The sequence below is a fragment of the Bombina bombina genome, chromosome 6 (genome assembly GCF_027579735.1).
Source record: "Bombina bombina isolate aBomBom1 chromosome 6, aBomBom1.pri, whole genome shotgun sequence".
NCBI classification, from domain to species: Eukaryota; Metazoa; Chordata; class Amphibia; order Anura; family Bombinatoridae; genus Bombina; species Bombina bombina.
This window is the reverse complement of record NC_069504.1, coordinates 701,731,494-701,749,652: the sequence shown is the minus strand read 5'-3', so window position 1 is coordinate 701,749,652 and position 18,159 is coordinate 701,731,494. Positions and strand designations below refer to the sequence as shown.

The 18,159-nt window shown below is 36.1% G+C and overlaps 1 protein-coding gene across 1 annotated transcript in view; it reads left to right on the top strand.

Annotated features, from left to right (window-relative positions):
• The first annotated feature begins 779 nt into the window (after nucleotides 1-779).
• MAN2B1 (mannosidase alpha class 2B member 1) overlaps nucleotides 780-18,159 on the top strand; it is a 228,584-nt gene continuing 211,204 nt past the window's right edge. The window contains exons 1-5 of the mRNA XM_053717829.1: nucleotides 780-916; nucleotides 5,046-5,148; nucleotides 8,607-8,780; nucleotides 13,351-13,544; nucleotides 13,660-13,792. Of these exons, the coding sequence (XP_053573804.1) occupies nucleotides 842-916; nucleotides 5,046-5,148; nucleotides 8,607-8,780; nucleotides 13,351-13,544; nucleotides 13,660-13,792 (679 nt within the window). The 5' untranslated portion in view covers nucleotides 780-841. The remainder of the gene's footprint in view (nucleotides 917-5,045; nucleotides 5,149-8,606; nucleotides 8,781-13,350; nucleotides 13,545-13,659; nucleotides 13,793-18,159) is intronic.

Sequence of the window (18,159 nt, the reverse complement as noted above, 5' to 3'; positions counted from 1 at the left end):
CAACAACAAATATCTTGGGTGTCTGATATGAATCCCTAATCAGCAGACATCCCAACCTGCAAAAACTCATTATTTCAGGGAGGTGGCTTCACCCGTTACTGCGCCGCCTACCCCCCCTCCCAAGTTCTATATTGGACACACTGTAACCTTAAATAAGATAGAGAATTATCATTAAAGTAGCTTTCCACTAAACTCACATTGAAAAAAAAAGTAGCTTTTTGCACAACCACATACAACAAACCTATTGTCCAGTGATCGTACGCTTGTTGGATGCTTAAATATTTTAGAATACGAAGTTTAATTACGTGCAGTAAATAAGGTAGTATTTGTATTTTATTTTATTAAATCAGTGGGGGCTTTTTGGTTACTGATGCATGCTTTAAGGGTTCTATAATGTCCCAGCAACTAAAGGCATTCCTTAAACAAACATTTTTCCGGTTTTTGGCCACATTGGATCATGGTACTTGGAGTTTCAGGGAGATTGCATTCCATTTGCTGGCATCAGGGAGGCGCTATTACAATCAGGGAGATTCCCTGATCTTCAGGGAGAGTTGATGTCTGAATCAGGATCCCAGCTTCTTGTTTCATAAAGAAAATGAAGACAAGCATTCTTCTCAGTGCTGTCTTTCATGTCCAGCATAAACCGTTACTCAGTTGAGAAATCTTTATGTCTAAGCACACAGCTGCATAAGCGAAACATAATAGTTTCCTTCCTATTGATTTGAGTCTCCCACGCTAATGCTTCCTCATTTCTCTGTACCATGTGATCACTGCAGTCACGTGATGTCAGAATTTGTTAAAGGATTGAGAATTAGCCGCTACCGTCACATGACAGATTGTTATGGAGCATCTCAGGCTGCGAGTGCTCCTGTTGCTACTGTGCCTATGGAGCCTGGCGGAAAGTTGCGGCGTAGAGGTGAGAGATCTAAGGAGGGGATACGTGCGGGCGTTAAGAGCAGATAAAGGGAAAGGAGCTGGAGGAAAGAACTAAAAATTCTAGAGGGCTTTGTTAGTGATGGCAATAGAGGGAATATGAGGAAGTACTGGGATTGATGGCATCGAAGAAGTCTTTATTAATGAGATAGTCCTAATAAAGAATATGGTCTGTTAAATGAACATTAGTGTGTTACAGAGGACGTTGGATAAACATGCACAGTGACAAGTAGGTGCAGTACAGGGACAGGGGTAGTGACAGGACATGAGTGTGAGAAACTGACCTGACTGGCAAGGGATACACGTACTATACAGTTTTAGGAGGTTATAGTAAATTATGTTACATGGACATGAAGGTGTAATTGTTAAGAATCCCTAAGAATTTCAAAAAAATAAGTTAAAGGGACATTACTGTAATGATTCATATAAAGTGTAATTCACTACAGGTAGCTAGCTGGTGGTTTGTGGCTATGAGTCTCTTGTGTCCAGCTTTTCTGCTATTCAGATGATTTTAACTATGTATTTAACACCTTTGCAGGGGTCAGACATACATTGATTTATTATTGTTTGAGTATAACATATTACAGTACTATCTTTTTACATATATTAAAGAATTGTGATTTTGTCTAGTGAGCAGACACTGAACCCACATTTTTTTTCTTTCATGATTCAGAGCATGCAATTTTAAGCAACTTTTTAATTTACTCCTATTATCTCATTTTCCTCATTCTCTTGGTATCTTTATTTGAAAAAGCAGGAATGTAAGCATAGGAGATGACCCATTTTTGGTTCAGCACCCTAGATAGCGATTGCTGGCTACATTTAGCCACCAATCTGCAAGTGCTACACAGGTGCTGAACCAAAGATGGTCCGGCTCATAAGGTTACATTCCTGCTTTTTCAAATAAAGATACCAAGAGAACAAAGAAAAATTGACAATAGGAGTAAATTAGAAAGTTGCTTAAAATCGCATGCTCCATCGGAATTATGTGATTTTATGTAGCTGATCCACCATAGCCCACTCATAAACCCAATCTTTAGTGAGTATGCAGCATTAAAGGTAAGGTAAAGTTTACCACACTTGTTGACGACATATTTAAGTTTATATAAAATTAGCCTAAGTTTAATTCATCATTTTTAAAATGCTACTACATAACTTAGATTTCTACCTTTATAAGTAGCCGACGACGTCTATTTTTCCTCCGCCCACCGTTTTGGAAGACTTGATTGACAATCTACATATATTGTGTCCTCCAATTATCGTTTCCCCCCGGGGGGGTCAGCCCATCCATTACTACGTCACTCGAGCCATGAGCGCATGCGTCAAACTTGAATCCTCTTACTTCCTCCCGATGCTCGTTCATGAGATGTGCATGCTCCGTGTGACTGATCTTGCAATTCTGCTGAGAACATCTGATTATATTATGCGTCTGCAATATTATGCGTATTGCAATATTATATTGCAATCTCAGTCACTATAGTATTTAATGAATATTTTCTGTCATTGAGAACTATGTATCAAGTGAAAGTTGCTCATGCGCAGAATAAATTTTCGCCGTGCAAGCGCAATTAGCCGACGTAGAGAGCGGGTGGGACAGATTTCGAAGATGAAACATGGAAGTAGCAGCTGGGAGGAGTCAGCAAAGAAATAAATGCTACACAAAATAAAAATTATATATCATCCAAAATGTAGCCTGAACCGTGAAATAAAGTTAGCAACTGCTTTTTATTGATATTGAAGAATGAATGTGTATTGGGCTTTTCAAATACTCAAAACTTTACCTTTACTTTAAACAACATACAATCTGACAAAGCTAGAGATCTGGGAGAAGCCATCTTAAAGGGACAGTCTAGACAAAATTAAACTTCCATTATTCCAATAGGCATACAATTTTAAACAACTTTCCAATTTACTTTTATCATCGAATTTGCTTTGCTCTCTTGGTATTCTTTCTGGAAAGCCAAACCTATGCAGGCTCATATGCTAATTTCTAAGCAGTTGAACTGCCTCTTATCTCAGTACATTTTGACATTTTTTTCACAGTTAGACATTGCTAGTTCATGTGTCATATAGATAAAATTGTGCTCACTCCATTGGCTTTATTTATGAGTCAGCACTGATTGTCTAAAATGCATGTCTGTCAAAAGAACTGAGATAAAGGGGCAGTCTGCAGAGGCTTAGAAATAAGGTAATCACAGAAGTAAAAAGTGTTTTAAATGTAACAGTGACATTTTCCGTAATAAGATGGGGCAATTACTGGATATACAGTATCTCACAAAAGTGAGTACACCCCTCACATTTTTAAAATATTTTTATTATATCTTTTCATGTGACAACACTGAAGAAATGATACTGCTACAATGTAAAGTATTGAGTGTACAGCATGTATAACAGTGTAATTTTGCTGTCTCCTCAAAATAACTCAACACACCGCCATTAATGTCCAAACCGTTGGCAACAAAAGTGAGTACACCCCTAGGTGGAAATATCCAAATTGGGCTCAATTAGCCATTTTCCCTCCCCGGTGTCATGTGACTCGTTAGTGTTACAAGATCTCAGGTGTGAATGGGGAGCAGGTGTGCTAAATTTGGTGTTATCGCTCTCACACTCTCTCCTACTGGTCACTGGAAGTCCAAAATGGCACCTCATGGCAAAGAACTCTCTGAGGATCTGAAAAAAAGAATTGTTGCTCTACATAAAGCTGGTCTAGGCTATAAGAAGATTGCCAAGACCCTGAAACTGAGCTACAGCACGGTGGGCAAGACCATACAGCGGTTTCACAGGACAGGTTCCACTCAGAACAGGCCTCGCCATGGTCGACCAAAGAAGTTTAGTGCACATGCTCAGCATCCTATCCAGAGGTTGTCTTTGGGAAATAGACGTATGAGTGCTGCCAGCATTGCTGCAGAGGTTGAAGGGTGGGGGGGTCAGCCTGTCAGTGCTCAGACCATACGCCGCACACTGCATCAAATTGGTCTGCATGGCTGTCGTCTCAGAAGGAAGCCTCTTCTAAAGATGGTGCACAAGAAAGCCCACAAACAGTTTGCTGAAGACAAGCAGACTAAGGGTCATGGATTATTGGAACCATGTCCTGTGGCTTGATGAGACCAAGACAAACTTATTTGGTTCAGATGGTGTGAAGCGTGTGTGGCGGCAATCAGGTGAGTAGTACAAAGACAAGTTTGTCTTCCCTACAGTCAAGCATGGTGGTGGGATTGTCATGGTCTGGGCCTGCATGAGTGCTGCTGGCAATGGGGAGCTACAGTTCATTGAGGGAACCATGAATGCCAACATGTACTGTGGCATACTAAAGCAGAGCATGATCCCCCTCACTTTGGAGACTGGGCCGCAGGGCAGTATTCCAACATGATAATGACCCCAAACACACATCCAAGACGACCACTATCTTGCTAAAGAAGCTGAGGGTAAAGGTGATGGACTGGCCAGGCATGTCTTCAGACCTAAACCCTATTGAGCATCTGTGGGGCATCTTCGAACGGAAGGAGGGGGAGCGCAAGGTCTCTAACATCCACCAGCTCCGGGATGTAGTCATGGAGGAGTGGAAGAGGACTCCAGTGGTGAACTTCATGCCCAAAAGGGTTAAGGCAGTGCTGAAAAATAATGGTGGCCACACAAAATATTGACACTTTAGGCACAATTTGGACATTTCCACTTAAGGGTGTACTCTTTTTGTTACCAACGGTTTAGACATTAATGACTGTGTTGAGTTATTTTGAGGGGATAGTAAATTTACACTGCTATACAGGCTGTACACTCACTACTTTACATTGTAGTAAAGTGTAATTTCTTTAGTGTTGTCACATGAAAAGATATAACAAAATATTTACAAAAATGTTAGGGGTATACTCACTTTTGTGAGATACTGTTTATGTAAAAGTGTAGAATATAAGAGGAGAGATAAATAGTGACAAGATAAGAAAAGAGAGAGACAGTTGCAGAAAGTTATACTATAAGAGAGAGGCAGACAGGGATGCAAGGATATAGAGTGGAAGAGTATATACTGAGACTGTGACAGGAGTGTATAGGAGATTGGAATGTAAATAACATTTGATACATTCTAGTGACCTGGTTCTTTCTCATGTTCCTTCCAGACATGTAATAAAGCACCAAACGAGTTTCTTAATGTGCACCTCATTCCTCACACTCACAATGATGTGGGTTGGCTGAAAACTGTGGACCAGTATTACTATGGAGGTAAGGGGTCTGGTCTGTGTGTGTCAGAGAATATTTAAGGGGGGTTGTTTGCAATATGTTAATGACTATCCATTTGTCTATTTCCTATGGTAAATGTCTTCAGAATAGCGGAGGAGCAGCTGGACAGCAGCTTAAATTTAAATAAAGTTAAAACTAGTGTTACCGCTACAAGCCAGCAGCAGTACAAAAAGATTTATATGTGCGTGTGTGTATGTGTATATATATATATATATATATATATATATATATATATATATATATATATATATACATACATACATACATACATACATACATACATACATACAGGTGGCCCTCGGTTTACACCGTTTTCAGAATAACAACCTTTTTTTCCAGTCATGTGACTGCTATTGAAAAGCATTGAGAAGCAGTGCATTGATTAAAATAGCCAGTAGGTGGAGCTGTCCGCTTGTGTTGCAGCAAAGCCAAGCAAGCTGAAATTAATCAGTTGAACCAGACCTGAGCTATCAAGCAGATTTCAAAGGACCAAGATCTTCCTGTCTATAAATCAGTCCAGATTGGAATGCATAGAAAGAAGTGTTTGCAGAAAAATGCAAGTGAAGTCTGTGTTGTGTTATTATTTTATTAGGGTTATAATGCTGTTTAGCAAATGGTTTTTGTTCATTTAACTTAGTTTAATTATATATATTCTGTGTTGTGTGATTATTTTATTAGGTTTATAATGCTGTTTAGCATCTAAAGTCTTAATTTCAAAGCTTTAAAAATAATGTATTAGGTATTACTTATGACAATTTTGAGAGGGGCCTGGAACCTAACTCCCTCACTTCTAATTGACTTACATTATAAACTGGGTTTCAGTTTACAACAGATTTGATTTACAACCATTCCTTCTGGAACCTAACCCCGGCGTAAACTGAGGGCTACCTGTGGTGTGTGTGTATATGTATATATATATATATATATATATATATATATATATATATATATATATATATATATATATATATATATATATATATATATATATATATATATATATATATAATTATACATACACACATATATGAGAATATGAATGATAAAACAAAAACTTTTCTTTCACTCATTGTTAGTGTTTGGCTGAAGCCATTTATTATCAATCAACTGTGTTTACTCTTTTTTTTAAATCATCATGACAACAGAAACTACCCAAATAACCCTGATCAAAAGTTTACATACCCTGGTGATTTTGGCCTGATGACATGCACACAAGTTGACACAAAGGGGTTTGAATGGCTATTAAAGGTAACCATCCTCACCTGTGATCTGTTTGCTTGTAATTAGTGTGTGTGTATAAAAGTTCAATGAGTTTCTGGACTCCTGACAGACCCTTGCATCTTTCATCCAGTGCTGTACTGACGATTCTGGATTCTGAGTCATGGGGAAAGAAAGAAAAATTGTCAAAGAATCTGTGGGGAAAAAGGTAGTTGAACTGTATAAAACAGGAAAAGGATATAAAAAGATATCCAAGAAATTGAGAATGCAAATCAGCAGTGTTCAAACTCTAATCAAGAAGTAGAAAATGAGGCGTTCTGTTTAATAACATATTGCATTCATCTTGCCATCTATTCTGACCAAATTTCCTGTGCCTTTGTAGCTCACACATCAGCGATCCACCTCCGTGTTTCACAGTAGGAATGGTGTACCTTTCATCATAGGCCTTGTTGACTCCTCTCCAAATGTAGCGTTTTTGGTTGTGGCCAAAAAGCTCAATTTTGGTCTCATCACTCCAAATGACTTTGTGCCAAAAGGTTTGAGGCTTGTCTCTCTCCTGTTTGGCATATTGTAAGAAGGATACTTTGTGGCATTTGCGTAGTAATGGCTTTCTTCTGGCGTCTCGACCACGTAGCCCATATTTCTTCAAGTGCCTCCTTATTGTGCATCTTGAAACAGCCACACCACATGTCCTGTATTTCACCTGAAGTTATTTGTGGGTTTGTCTTTGCATCCCGAACAATTTTCCTGGCAGTTGTGGCTGAAATTTTAGTTGGTCTACCTGACCGTGGTTTGGTTTCAACAGAACCCCTCCTTTTCCACTTCTTGATTAGAGTTTGACCACTGCTGATTTGCATTCTCAATTCCTTGGATATCTTTTTTATATCCCTTTCCTGTTTTATACAGTTCAACTACCTTTTCCCGCAGATCCTTTGACAATTCTTTTGCTTTCCCCATGACTCAGAATCCAGAATCGTCAGTGCAGCACTGGATGAAAGATGCAAGGGTCTGTCAGGAGTCCAGAAACTTAGTGACCTTTTATACACACACACTAATTACAAGCAAACAGATCACAGATGAGGATGGTTACCTTTTTAATAGCCATTCAAACTCCTTTGTGTCAACTTGTGCGCATGTTATCAGGTCAAAATCACCAGGGTTTGTAAACTTTTGATCAGGGTCATTTGGGTAGTTTCTGTTGTCATAATGATTTTAAAAGAGTAAACACAGTTGATTGATAATAAATGGCTTCAGCCAAACACTAACCATGAGTGAAAGAAAAGTTTTTGTGTTATCATTCATATTCTCTGAAAAATGGCCAAGAAATGATAAATTCTGCCAGGGTATGTAAACTTATGAGCACAACTGTTTGTATTTACATTTAATTTTTATTATCACAGTAATTCACATTGTTTTATGTTTAACATCACTATTACTTATTCACTCATGTGACTAGCATTGTTTAACTTTCACACTATTGGCTATTACACAGTATTTAACCTGATCACAGGTGAACACCTGTAGATCTCTGATGAAGCGCATGTGAGCATGCGCGAAACGCATCAGATCTAGCACCCCTTGCATACTGTGATTGTGCTACATACTTTTTGTTTGAATAAATCCACTTTGGCATAGAGTTCTGTGATTCCTCGTTTCCTTCCTGAATTGTGTATGTATATATGTGTGTGTATATATATATATATATATATATATATATATATATATATATATATATATATATATATATATATATATATATATATATATGTATGTGTATATATATATATATATATATACATATACACACACACAAGACGAAAGCGCTGAAATCCAATAATCAAAACAATGTAACAGTCTTACTTGATGTAGAAGTGATAGTACAAAATAGAATCTTTCACAATATTGTGCCACTTGCTGATTATATATAATCAGAAGAGAACAAATTAATCCTCTAATTTCTTTTTCTCGCATGCATTTGGTTTTTTCAGTTTTGTTAAAGGACCATATCTGATTTTAATGCTTATCTGGCTAAGTAATTACCAATGGGAAGTTTGTTTATATATTCGGATGTGTTTTCTAAAGTTTGTATACTGACCCTGTGAGGAGGAAGAATAAATTAAGTGTGAGTCTTACATGAAATAGTTAGACACCTCTGATACGTCTTAATACCAGAACAGCATTTCCGATCAGGAGACCCAGATTTTTATTTATTTGTATTCTAGCACTCAATGAAATTCAGCATGCTGGGGTGCAGTATATTCTGGATTCCGTAATCCCTCAACTCATCTCGGACCCAGGGAAAAGATTTATTTATGTTGAAACTGCTTTTTTCTCTCGCTGGTGGGAGCAACAGAATGAGGCTTTAAGAAGGGATGTGCTTCGCCTTGTACAGGAAGGTAAGCAAAACTGGCCAATACGCACTTTGTTGTAAAATTGCTATTGCCACATTTTAAGCTAATTTTGTATTAATCACATTTACATTATCTTAAAGGGGCATGACATCCAAAATTGTTAGTTTTTTTTCATGATTCAGATAGAACATGTGATTTTAAACAACTGTCCAGTTTACTTCTATTATCAATGGTAATGTTTGTTGAAGAAGCAGCAATGCACTATTGGGAGCTAGCCGCACACAGTAGTGAGCCAATGACAAGAGGCATATGTGCAGCCACCAATCACCAGCTAGCTCCCAGTAGTGCATTGCTACTTCTGAGCCCATCTAGGTATGCTTTTCATCAAAAGGTACCAAGAGTACAAAGCAAATTAGATAATAGAATTAAATATGACAGTTGTTTAAAAATGTAATGTACTATCTGAACCATAACAGGTTAATTTTTTTTGTACTTTTACTGTCCTTTTTATAAGGAGAACTAAACGAGCATTTGAAATACACAGCAGGGCAGTTTTATAATCACTTAGAGACATTTTTGTAATATGCTTGAGTTTTGCAAAAATGCTCCCTAAGATAGTTATCACAGGTTTTGTAATTGCTTTTCCTGTCCTCTCGTGCATGTGCTAGATATGCACTTCAGATTCACATTTATGTACCGTCTAGCATTTTAATTGTCTAAAGCTTTTGGAAAAATACTTTTTTTTTTTTGTGGCAAAGTATATAGGTAATTTCCATATACCTCTCCCCATATGAAACTTCAGTTAAATAGGTTTTCCAGTAAATAGTTTTATCACGTGTTTTTTTTTTTTTTTTTTTTTTTAAAAGAGCTTTATTGATGCAAATCCAAATTTACAATATAAACAGTCCAAGGGTATACAGAGTTGTGTAAACATATAGATCTTTTATCACGTTTTTATATATTTTTATTCCACATTAAGATAAAAATATACCTACTAAGAGACTTGTATAATTTCATTCAGTCTAAAAGTTACTGATTCACCAACCTCCTTTATGACCCTCTCTTTTTAGGGGCCTATAATTCTGCATAGATTTTTTTTTCTTCCTTATAACCCCTAGAGATCAAAACATTTTTTTTTTAATCGATTCAGATAGAACATACAATATTGAAAAAGTTTTAAATTTACTTCTATTATCAAATTTGCTTCGTTCTTCTGTTAGTCTTTGTTGAAGAGATATCTAGATAGGTAGTGTGCACGTGTCTGGAGAACTACATGACAGGCACTACTGCTGCCATCTAGTGCTCTTGCTAATGTATAACGTTGCAAAACTGCTGCCATAGAGTACTACAGACACGTGCACACTCCTGAACATACCTTTTCTGCTTTTCAACAAAGAATAACAAAAAAAAATCAAAGAAAAAATAATTGAAGTAAATTTTAAAGTTATAGGCTCAATCTGAATCCTAAAAGAAAAATGTGTTTTCTTTTGTCCCTTTCAATTAAATGGCCTAGTTTCCCTTGCTGCTGTGTAAACTGGTGGCAACATAAAACCTCTCGATAGACTTTTAATGGACATACTTGTTTTTTAACACTAGTTTACACAGCAATGAAAAGTAGGATTTTAGCCAATATTAAGCTAAAATCTAAAATTTGCAATGTTTATTGCACAAATTATCAATAAATAAACTTATGTTAAATAATGCAATTAATTTGTGCTTTGGATAGCAGAACAAGTTATAATATTAGAAAGTATTACTTTATAATGCCACAGGGCTGGCAAAATGTTCTGTGAAGAACAGTGTATAATTGTCCTCTCAAAGGTAAAGCCAGATCCAGAGTAGCAATGTTCTACTGTGGCCTAGCTGAACACAGCTTGAGAAAGGGACATGAAACCCCAAATATTTCTTTCATGATTTTGGTAGAACATACAATTATTATCAACTTTCCAATTTACTTCTATAAATACATTTGCTTAATTCTCTTGGTATCATTTTGTTGAAGGAGCAGCAATGCACTACTGGTTTCTAACTGAACACATGGGTGATGTCCAATGACAATGTGTGTATTTGTATCTGTCACCCACCAATCAACAGCTAGAACCTAGGTTCTTTGCTGCTCCTGAGCTTTTCTATATAAACCTTTCAGCAAAGAATAACAAGAGAAGGAAGCTATTTAAATAATAGCAGTAAATTGGAAAGTTGTTTAAAATTGTATGCTCTGTATAACTCATGAGTATCTTTTGACTTTACTGTCCCCTTAAGTAGATGAAAACATGTAAAATATTTATATTTAATAAAGCGTTCTCTTTCGATTTACTGTAACTATTTCACATTACTATGTTCTGCACATAACAAAATTATGTTCTTTGTATTTCTAAATATAAATGTGTGTATGTATGTATGTATGTATGTATGTGTGTATGTATGTATATATATATATATATATATATATGTGTATATATATATATAATTGATATTGTGAAGAACATTAGAATGTTAAATAGTCATACTTTCATGTCAGGTTAGCGCACATGAGAATATGCAATCGGGTTTGCGCACGAGTAGGTTTTTTTTTTTTCTTCTCTGTCTTCTATGGGGGATTATTTGAACATGCACAGTCTATTCTAACTTCAGCATTTTGCACTTGTCGGGTTAGCGCGTGAGCAAAAACTGTTTACTTTCAACTCATAATACGAGCGCAACCCAATGCACACAAAAAGCTGAACTTCTAACACAGTTAACGCTCAAGCAGGAGTGTTAATTAGTGCTCCACTTGTAATTTGGCCCTGTGTGTTTGTCAGTTTGCTGTAAAATAATAGGAACTGTTCCTTTCACCACTTTACTTTAGGTTCTTCAAATAGTAACGGTCCTGTAAACCCGTGATATTGGTGCCAACTTTGCTTACAATTAAAATGAATCCCTTGTCTCATTGAAGTAGACGATATTGCTATGGACCCCTACAATAAACAGACCTCCACTAGAGAAAAATATTATAGCTATTTCCCACACATTATTTATACGGGATAAAACTAAACTGAAATTTCCTTTTTATTAAACACTATTTCCGTAGCTGCCCCAATAATAGACCTCAACACCTCGATAGATAAAACTGTATAAAGCAAGTGGGCAAATAGAGGTTTGTACAGAATAGTGGACACCCTTTTTGGTGGGAAATTTCTAACAAACCAACAATACAATAATTTAGACCCAACTGAAGGACACACCTGGTTCCACTACCTACAATTAAGATCCAAAGTGCTAGCGACTATAGGAAATTCACATCTACATATGCTTAGCCAAAATAACACTAACGGGATCAATAGCTCGCTTGTACCCTGTGTTTAACACAATGGACCCCAATGCTAAAACATCTCTGATGCACAAAGAACACAAAAAGGAGGCACTGCTTTCTCCCTTAACTCCTCACTGCAAGAAAACTCTTAAATCATCATTCCGTTGATATCTTTACCCATCTAAACTATGCAAGATCGGAGGCATAAATAATAACCTTTGTTTTAGAGGTTGTGGAGAAGAGGGTAGTTACACTATGTGGTGGCACTGCAACAAAATCCAACCATTCTGGAATAACACAGCTTCCTTATTAAGTAAAATATTTGAAAAAGAAGTGGAAATCCTCCCTGAACAGGCACGTCTACATTTCCTAATAAAGGGATTCACATCAAAACAGAACAAACTGATAGCATTAGTATGTACAGCAGTAAGGTTAAATGGACATGAAACCCAACATTTTTCTTCCATGATTTAGACAGAGCATGCCATTTTAAACAACTTTCCAATTTACTTTTATTATTTAATTTGCTTCCTTCTCCTATCTAGGCAAGTTCAGGAGCAGCAGAGAACCTAGGTTCTAGCTGTTGATTGGTGGATACATATATATATATATATATATATCTCTCGATTGTGATTGGCTCACCCATGTGTTCAGTTAGAAACCATTAGTGCATTGCTACCCCTTCAATTAATGATACCAAGAGAATGAAACAAATTAGAAAATAGAAATAAATTAAAAAGTTGTTTTAAAATTGTATCCTCTATCTGAATCATGAAAGAAAACATTTGGTTCTCATGTCCCTTTTATTCATCGCTAGATTCTGGAAAACAGTACCATCAGGCTTCCACTTGGTGGAGCAGAAAATAGACTACTTTTATAGGATGTCTAGTTCAACAGCAGACCTACTGTCCACCAAGGAACAGTTTATTGAACCCTAGATCATGTACACAGAAGCTAGACATAGAAATAACTACAATACAAAACAAGCCTCCCCTATATTATTATTATTATTATTATTATTATTATTATTATTATTATTTTAAACCCTCAAACTTCCCATTCATTTTAGTGATGCAACTCTCGAGGTGAGAGCAAATATTGCCTTATAAGAATCTCAAATGTGACAGCTGTGACTCTTTTTTCTTTTCTGCTATCTCCTTTTTGTATTATGAGTTATTACTAATGGCTCAGTAGCTAATACAGTAGTTATTTTTATTTATATCCTCTTCATATGTATTATGTAAGACTGTATTATATAACATTGCTAATAAAAGCAATTAAAAAATAAAAATAAAAAAATGAATCCCTTGTTCTGCATCTTAGGCCGCTTGGAGTTTATAAATGGTGGATGGTCTATGAATGATGAAGCTGCCACTCATTATAATGCGATCATCGACCAGATGACACTGGGGTTGCAGTTCCTGCAGACTACCTTTGGTGACTGTGGGAGGCCACGAGTAGCCTGGCATATTGATCCATTCGGACACTCCCGTGAGCAGGCCTCTTTGTTTGCCCAGGTCAGTATTTGTGGCCCATCTTGCGGTGATTCCATTTCTCCCTATGTGGTGGCGTTTTTTTTTTTTTTTTTTTTTTTTCTCTCTGTATATTCAATGATATATTCCTCTTTCTCAGATGGGGTTTGATGGCTTTTTTTTTGGACGTCTGGATTATCAAGATAAACTGAACCGAGAACAAATAAAGGACATGGAGATGGTTTGGAGGGGAAGTGATGACTTTATCCCACATTTTGCTGACCTCTTCACTGGTTAGTGAGCATTGTTATTAGTACATAGTGCAGTGTGTTCACTGCCATTTTACATAAAGCTTGTTCATTATTCTGTATCCTAAACTCCTATCGTTTAGATAACGGTCTCTCCAAGGATTTTTGTGTTGTCCTTAAAGGGACAGTATACCGTAAAATTGTTTTCCCCTTAATGTATTTACAATGACTTGTTATACCAGCTGCAGAGTATAGAATGTAGGAGAAACTGCATTTTCAGGTTTATATGTGTATATGAAATAGCTGGTTTTGTGTTTTGAAACCACGGCCTATTACAATGTTTTTGAGGTAGCAGGTAAAATTATATCTCATTATGTTATCACTTTGTGTAAACACACTTGCTTCCTTATCTTATATTTGTTTGCAATCCAAAGCCCAATACTTATAGAGAACAATGGGAAATTATCATTTTATTAGTTATCTCTACTACACCCCATTGGGAGTGTAATTTATTCTGCTGACTGTGTTTGCATAGCCTGTCAATCTTTCAGTATCGATTGGGAGACCACAGGATAAATCGGCTATTTAAAATGCTGAAATAAGGGTAAATTAGCTAGTTGTAAACGATTTAAGACACTCCAGCAGGTAAAATGGATAATTGGGAACAAATTAAAGGGGATCATTTTTTGTGTATACTGTCCCTTTAATGCTACTGAGCAGTCGTTGGTAATTTATCTACACTTTTTATTAGGTAATTAAGCTTTTGTATTTGTGCCATTTTATATATTTTTTGTACATTTTGTATAATGTTAATTAATAGTAACTATTCCTTTGTAATTTTGTATTTACAAATATAATAATAATTCAATTTTGAGAGATTAATTTTAGTGTAAGAGTAAAAATAATGTAATCTGACCCCAGCCAACCCTCACTAGTAAGTGGCCCTCCATTTATAAAAAAAAAAAAAAAAAGTCGCTCTTGATTTAGATGGTCATTTTGAGAAAAATACTATCCAAGACACCTGTTATTACTTTTTGTGTGTAGGTTTTTTATTATTTTTTATTAAAGAATAAGCAAAGCAGCATTATACAACCAAAATGAGAAAAAAACTTAATTTATTAACAAAACAAAAAATGCACCCTTTTTACCAAATTGATTTATGTTGAATTATACAATTAATATAAATAACAGAACATTTAATAATATTGCAAAGTATTCATCTCACCCCATCCAACTACTTCATAATGCCCCCAAGCTGGCAACGTTTGCTGTGGAGAACCCTGCTCACCAAAATAATATATGCAGAAACTAAAAATTGATGGGTAGTGAATATTCAGAAAATATTAACTATTTGTTTCCCTTAAAGGGCCATGATACCCAAATGTTGAAGCATTTGAAAGTTATGCAGCATAGCTGTAAAAAGCTGACTAGAAAATATCACCTGAACATCTCTATGTTAAAAAGAAAGATATTTTACCTCAAAATGTCCTAAGTATTCACATCCCATTGTAAAGGAGCAGCAAATCGGTACGCCTGCCCCGGGACAGGCAAGGGAGTGAGCTTCGTGCTCTTTATTTCCCTATAGTTTACTATAAAATCGCATGAGAGTTAAGTGAAATCTCATGAGATCACAGTAAAAGAGTCACTGTTGATGCTGATTGGCTGCTGTTCATTTCTTTTCTTTTTTTGTTTACCTTCTGTTGGACAGCAGCTGAAGTATAACTTTTTACACAGCACTTTCTCTGCTGAGCTGAGGAAGTTGTGAGGTAAAATATCTTCCTTTTTTACATAGAGAAGCTCAGGTGATATTTTCCTGTCAGCTTTTTACAGTTATACTGCATCACTTTCAAGTGATTTAGCATATGAGTATTGTGTCCCTTTAACCAGGAATATGTGCACACTGTTTCACATGCTGTTTTCCCATAGAACAAGATATGCTTATATCACTTCATTTTTGTTTATTATACTACACATCTAATTCATGTTTGTGAAAACTTTTTTTTCTATAATTATGTTATTGTAGTGTTATCAAATATTTATATTCATATTCATTTTTCTGTCAACAATACTTGGCTAGATTAGATAGTTAATGCCACCTTCCCTATTTTACAGAATCTTAGATGAGTTTCTCGTTGACAGCCACGTGCGTTAAACCGCATGACAAGAAATGCAGAAGTGCTCTCTATCATCAGTACTATCAATATTTTCTAAGCACACTGTTTGGTTTGTTTTTATCTTTTTCATGTTCCTCTGCACTTATAAGATTAGCTGTGTCTGTTTGCTATAGCCATGGTTGTTAGTGTTTAAAAAAAAATCATTTAAGCACCTTTTGCATAAACATTTTGCTTTTGTTGTATGTTTCCTAGAGAGACCAATAAGCATATTCTGCAGATGCTGCACATCAAATAGATGATCTAGGCAATTCGCAACATTTATGAAAACCAGGTGGCTTTTAGGCCTTTTTAGGGAGTATGGGAAAAAGCACAATTTTTACACAAAAGCAATGTATTTAATGTCCCTTTAACATTTTTCCCATCCAACATCCTGCACTCCAGAACATTGTGTACTGTATATGCAGCTTATAAAAATGTTATAATTTTGCTGCAATCATAATTTATTTGGCATATTCCAGGAGTCATTACCAACACTGGACATAGATGTTGACAATTTAACCTTGTGATTACTGCTCTTTCATAGGTGTGTCAGATCTTAATTGTTTACAAAGTGCTACTGTACAGAAGGTTACTCCCATAAACTATCATAGAACCGGCGTCGCAAGTTGGTATCATATATTCAGTGCAAGGTTTTACATGCGCAGAATGGAGACATTTTACTCCATTTTCAACTCACCACACATAGCAAGGCCCAGCAAGCCTTGCACTGAGTATATAAGTACTGTTACTCCGTAGAAGCCTTAACAAACACCTAATGCATGCGCAATATCTACCTCTAAAACGCCATCCCTTCACCACAATAACTAATAAAATGTATTAACTCCTAATCCGCCAACCCCCACATTGCAAAGTACCTAATAAAAGTTATTAACCCCTTATCTGCCATCCACCCACAACACAAATACTATTAAAATTATTAACCCCTAAACTACCACCCTCCACAACGCAATCTACCTAATTAACCTATTAATCCCTAAACCGCCAACCCCCCACAATGCAAAGTATCAATCTAATAACTAAGCCCCCTAACCTAACACCCCCAAAGTTAACCCCAATTCAACTACAATTACATAAAATAAAAAAGACTACCTTAAAGGGACATAAAACAAGTTGGGATAGAGACAAAATATAATATGTACTTTAATTACTTTACCTGCAAATTTATACTGCAGTGCCTCGCCATTAACCCTTTATTTTTAGTTTCTGAATTGTAAAGCTCTAACTCCCCCCCACACAATTCCTTTTATGGCTTTATCTATGTTTATTGTTCTTTTGGTAGAATGCAAAAGTGAATTGGGGTTATCTGCTGGAGCATGCCTAGAAGCTGTGAACTCCGTTGTAATACAATGTCTGTCTAAACACTGATAAGAGAGGTAGAGTTAGCTGCTCCAAGCAGCTTAGCTATGTAATTTATTTTGCTTAGTTTTGAAAATTATTTTAAAATACTTACCAGCAATTTTTATCTATTGTCTTGCATTTAGCATTGTGTTGGGCTAAATCTTAAATAACTCCCTGTTCCTGAGCACAGTGTTATCTATATGGCCCAGATGTACTTTCAGTCTTTGTGTTGATTTTTTTTTTTTAAAAAGCATGTGATAAGAGGCGGCCCTCAAGGGCTTAGAAATTAGCATATGAGTCTGCCTAGGTTTAGTTTCAACTACGAATACCCAGAGAAAAAAGTAAATTTGATGATAAAAGTAAATTGGAAAGTTGATTAAAATTACAAGTCCTATCTGAATAATGAAAGTTTAATTTTGACTAGACTGTCCCTTTAAAGGGACAATATACACCAATTTTCATATAAATGCATGTAATAGACAATACGATAAAGAATAAGATGCACAGATGCTGATAAAAAAAATCCAGTTTAAAACGGTTTTAAAACTTACTTAGTAGCTCTTAGTTTAGCTCTGTTGAAAAGGTAGTAGGAAAGCCCACTGCAAGTGGGAAATAAGACACCCCCCCTTCTTTTGCATATCAAAAGACCCTTTCTATTTTCAAGTACATTAAAGGGTTTAGTAAAACTGAGGCTGTGGGTATTTTACATAACATGGAAAATTCAAGAACAAGGGGTCATGAGCTCAAGCTAAAGGGTAGTAGATTCAGGAGTAATTTGAGGAAGCACTTCTTTACAGAAAGAGTGATTGATTTATGGAATAAACTTCCTCAAGAGGTAGTAGCAACAAACACTGTGGGGGACTTTAAAAATGCATGGGACAAGCATAGGGCTATCCTACG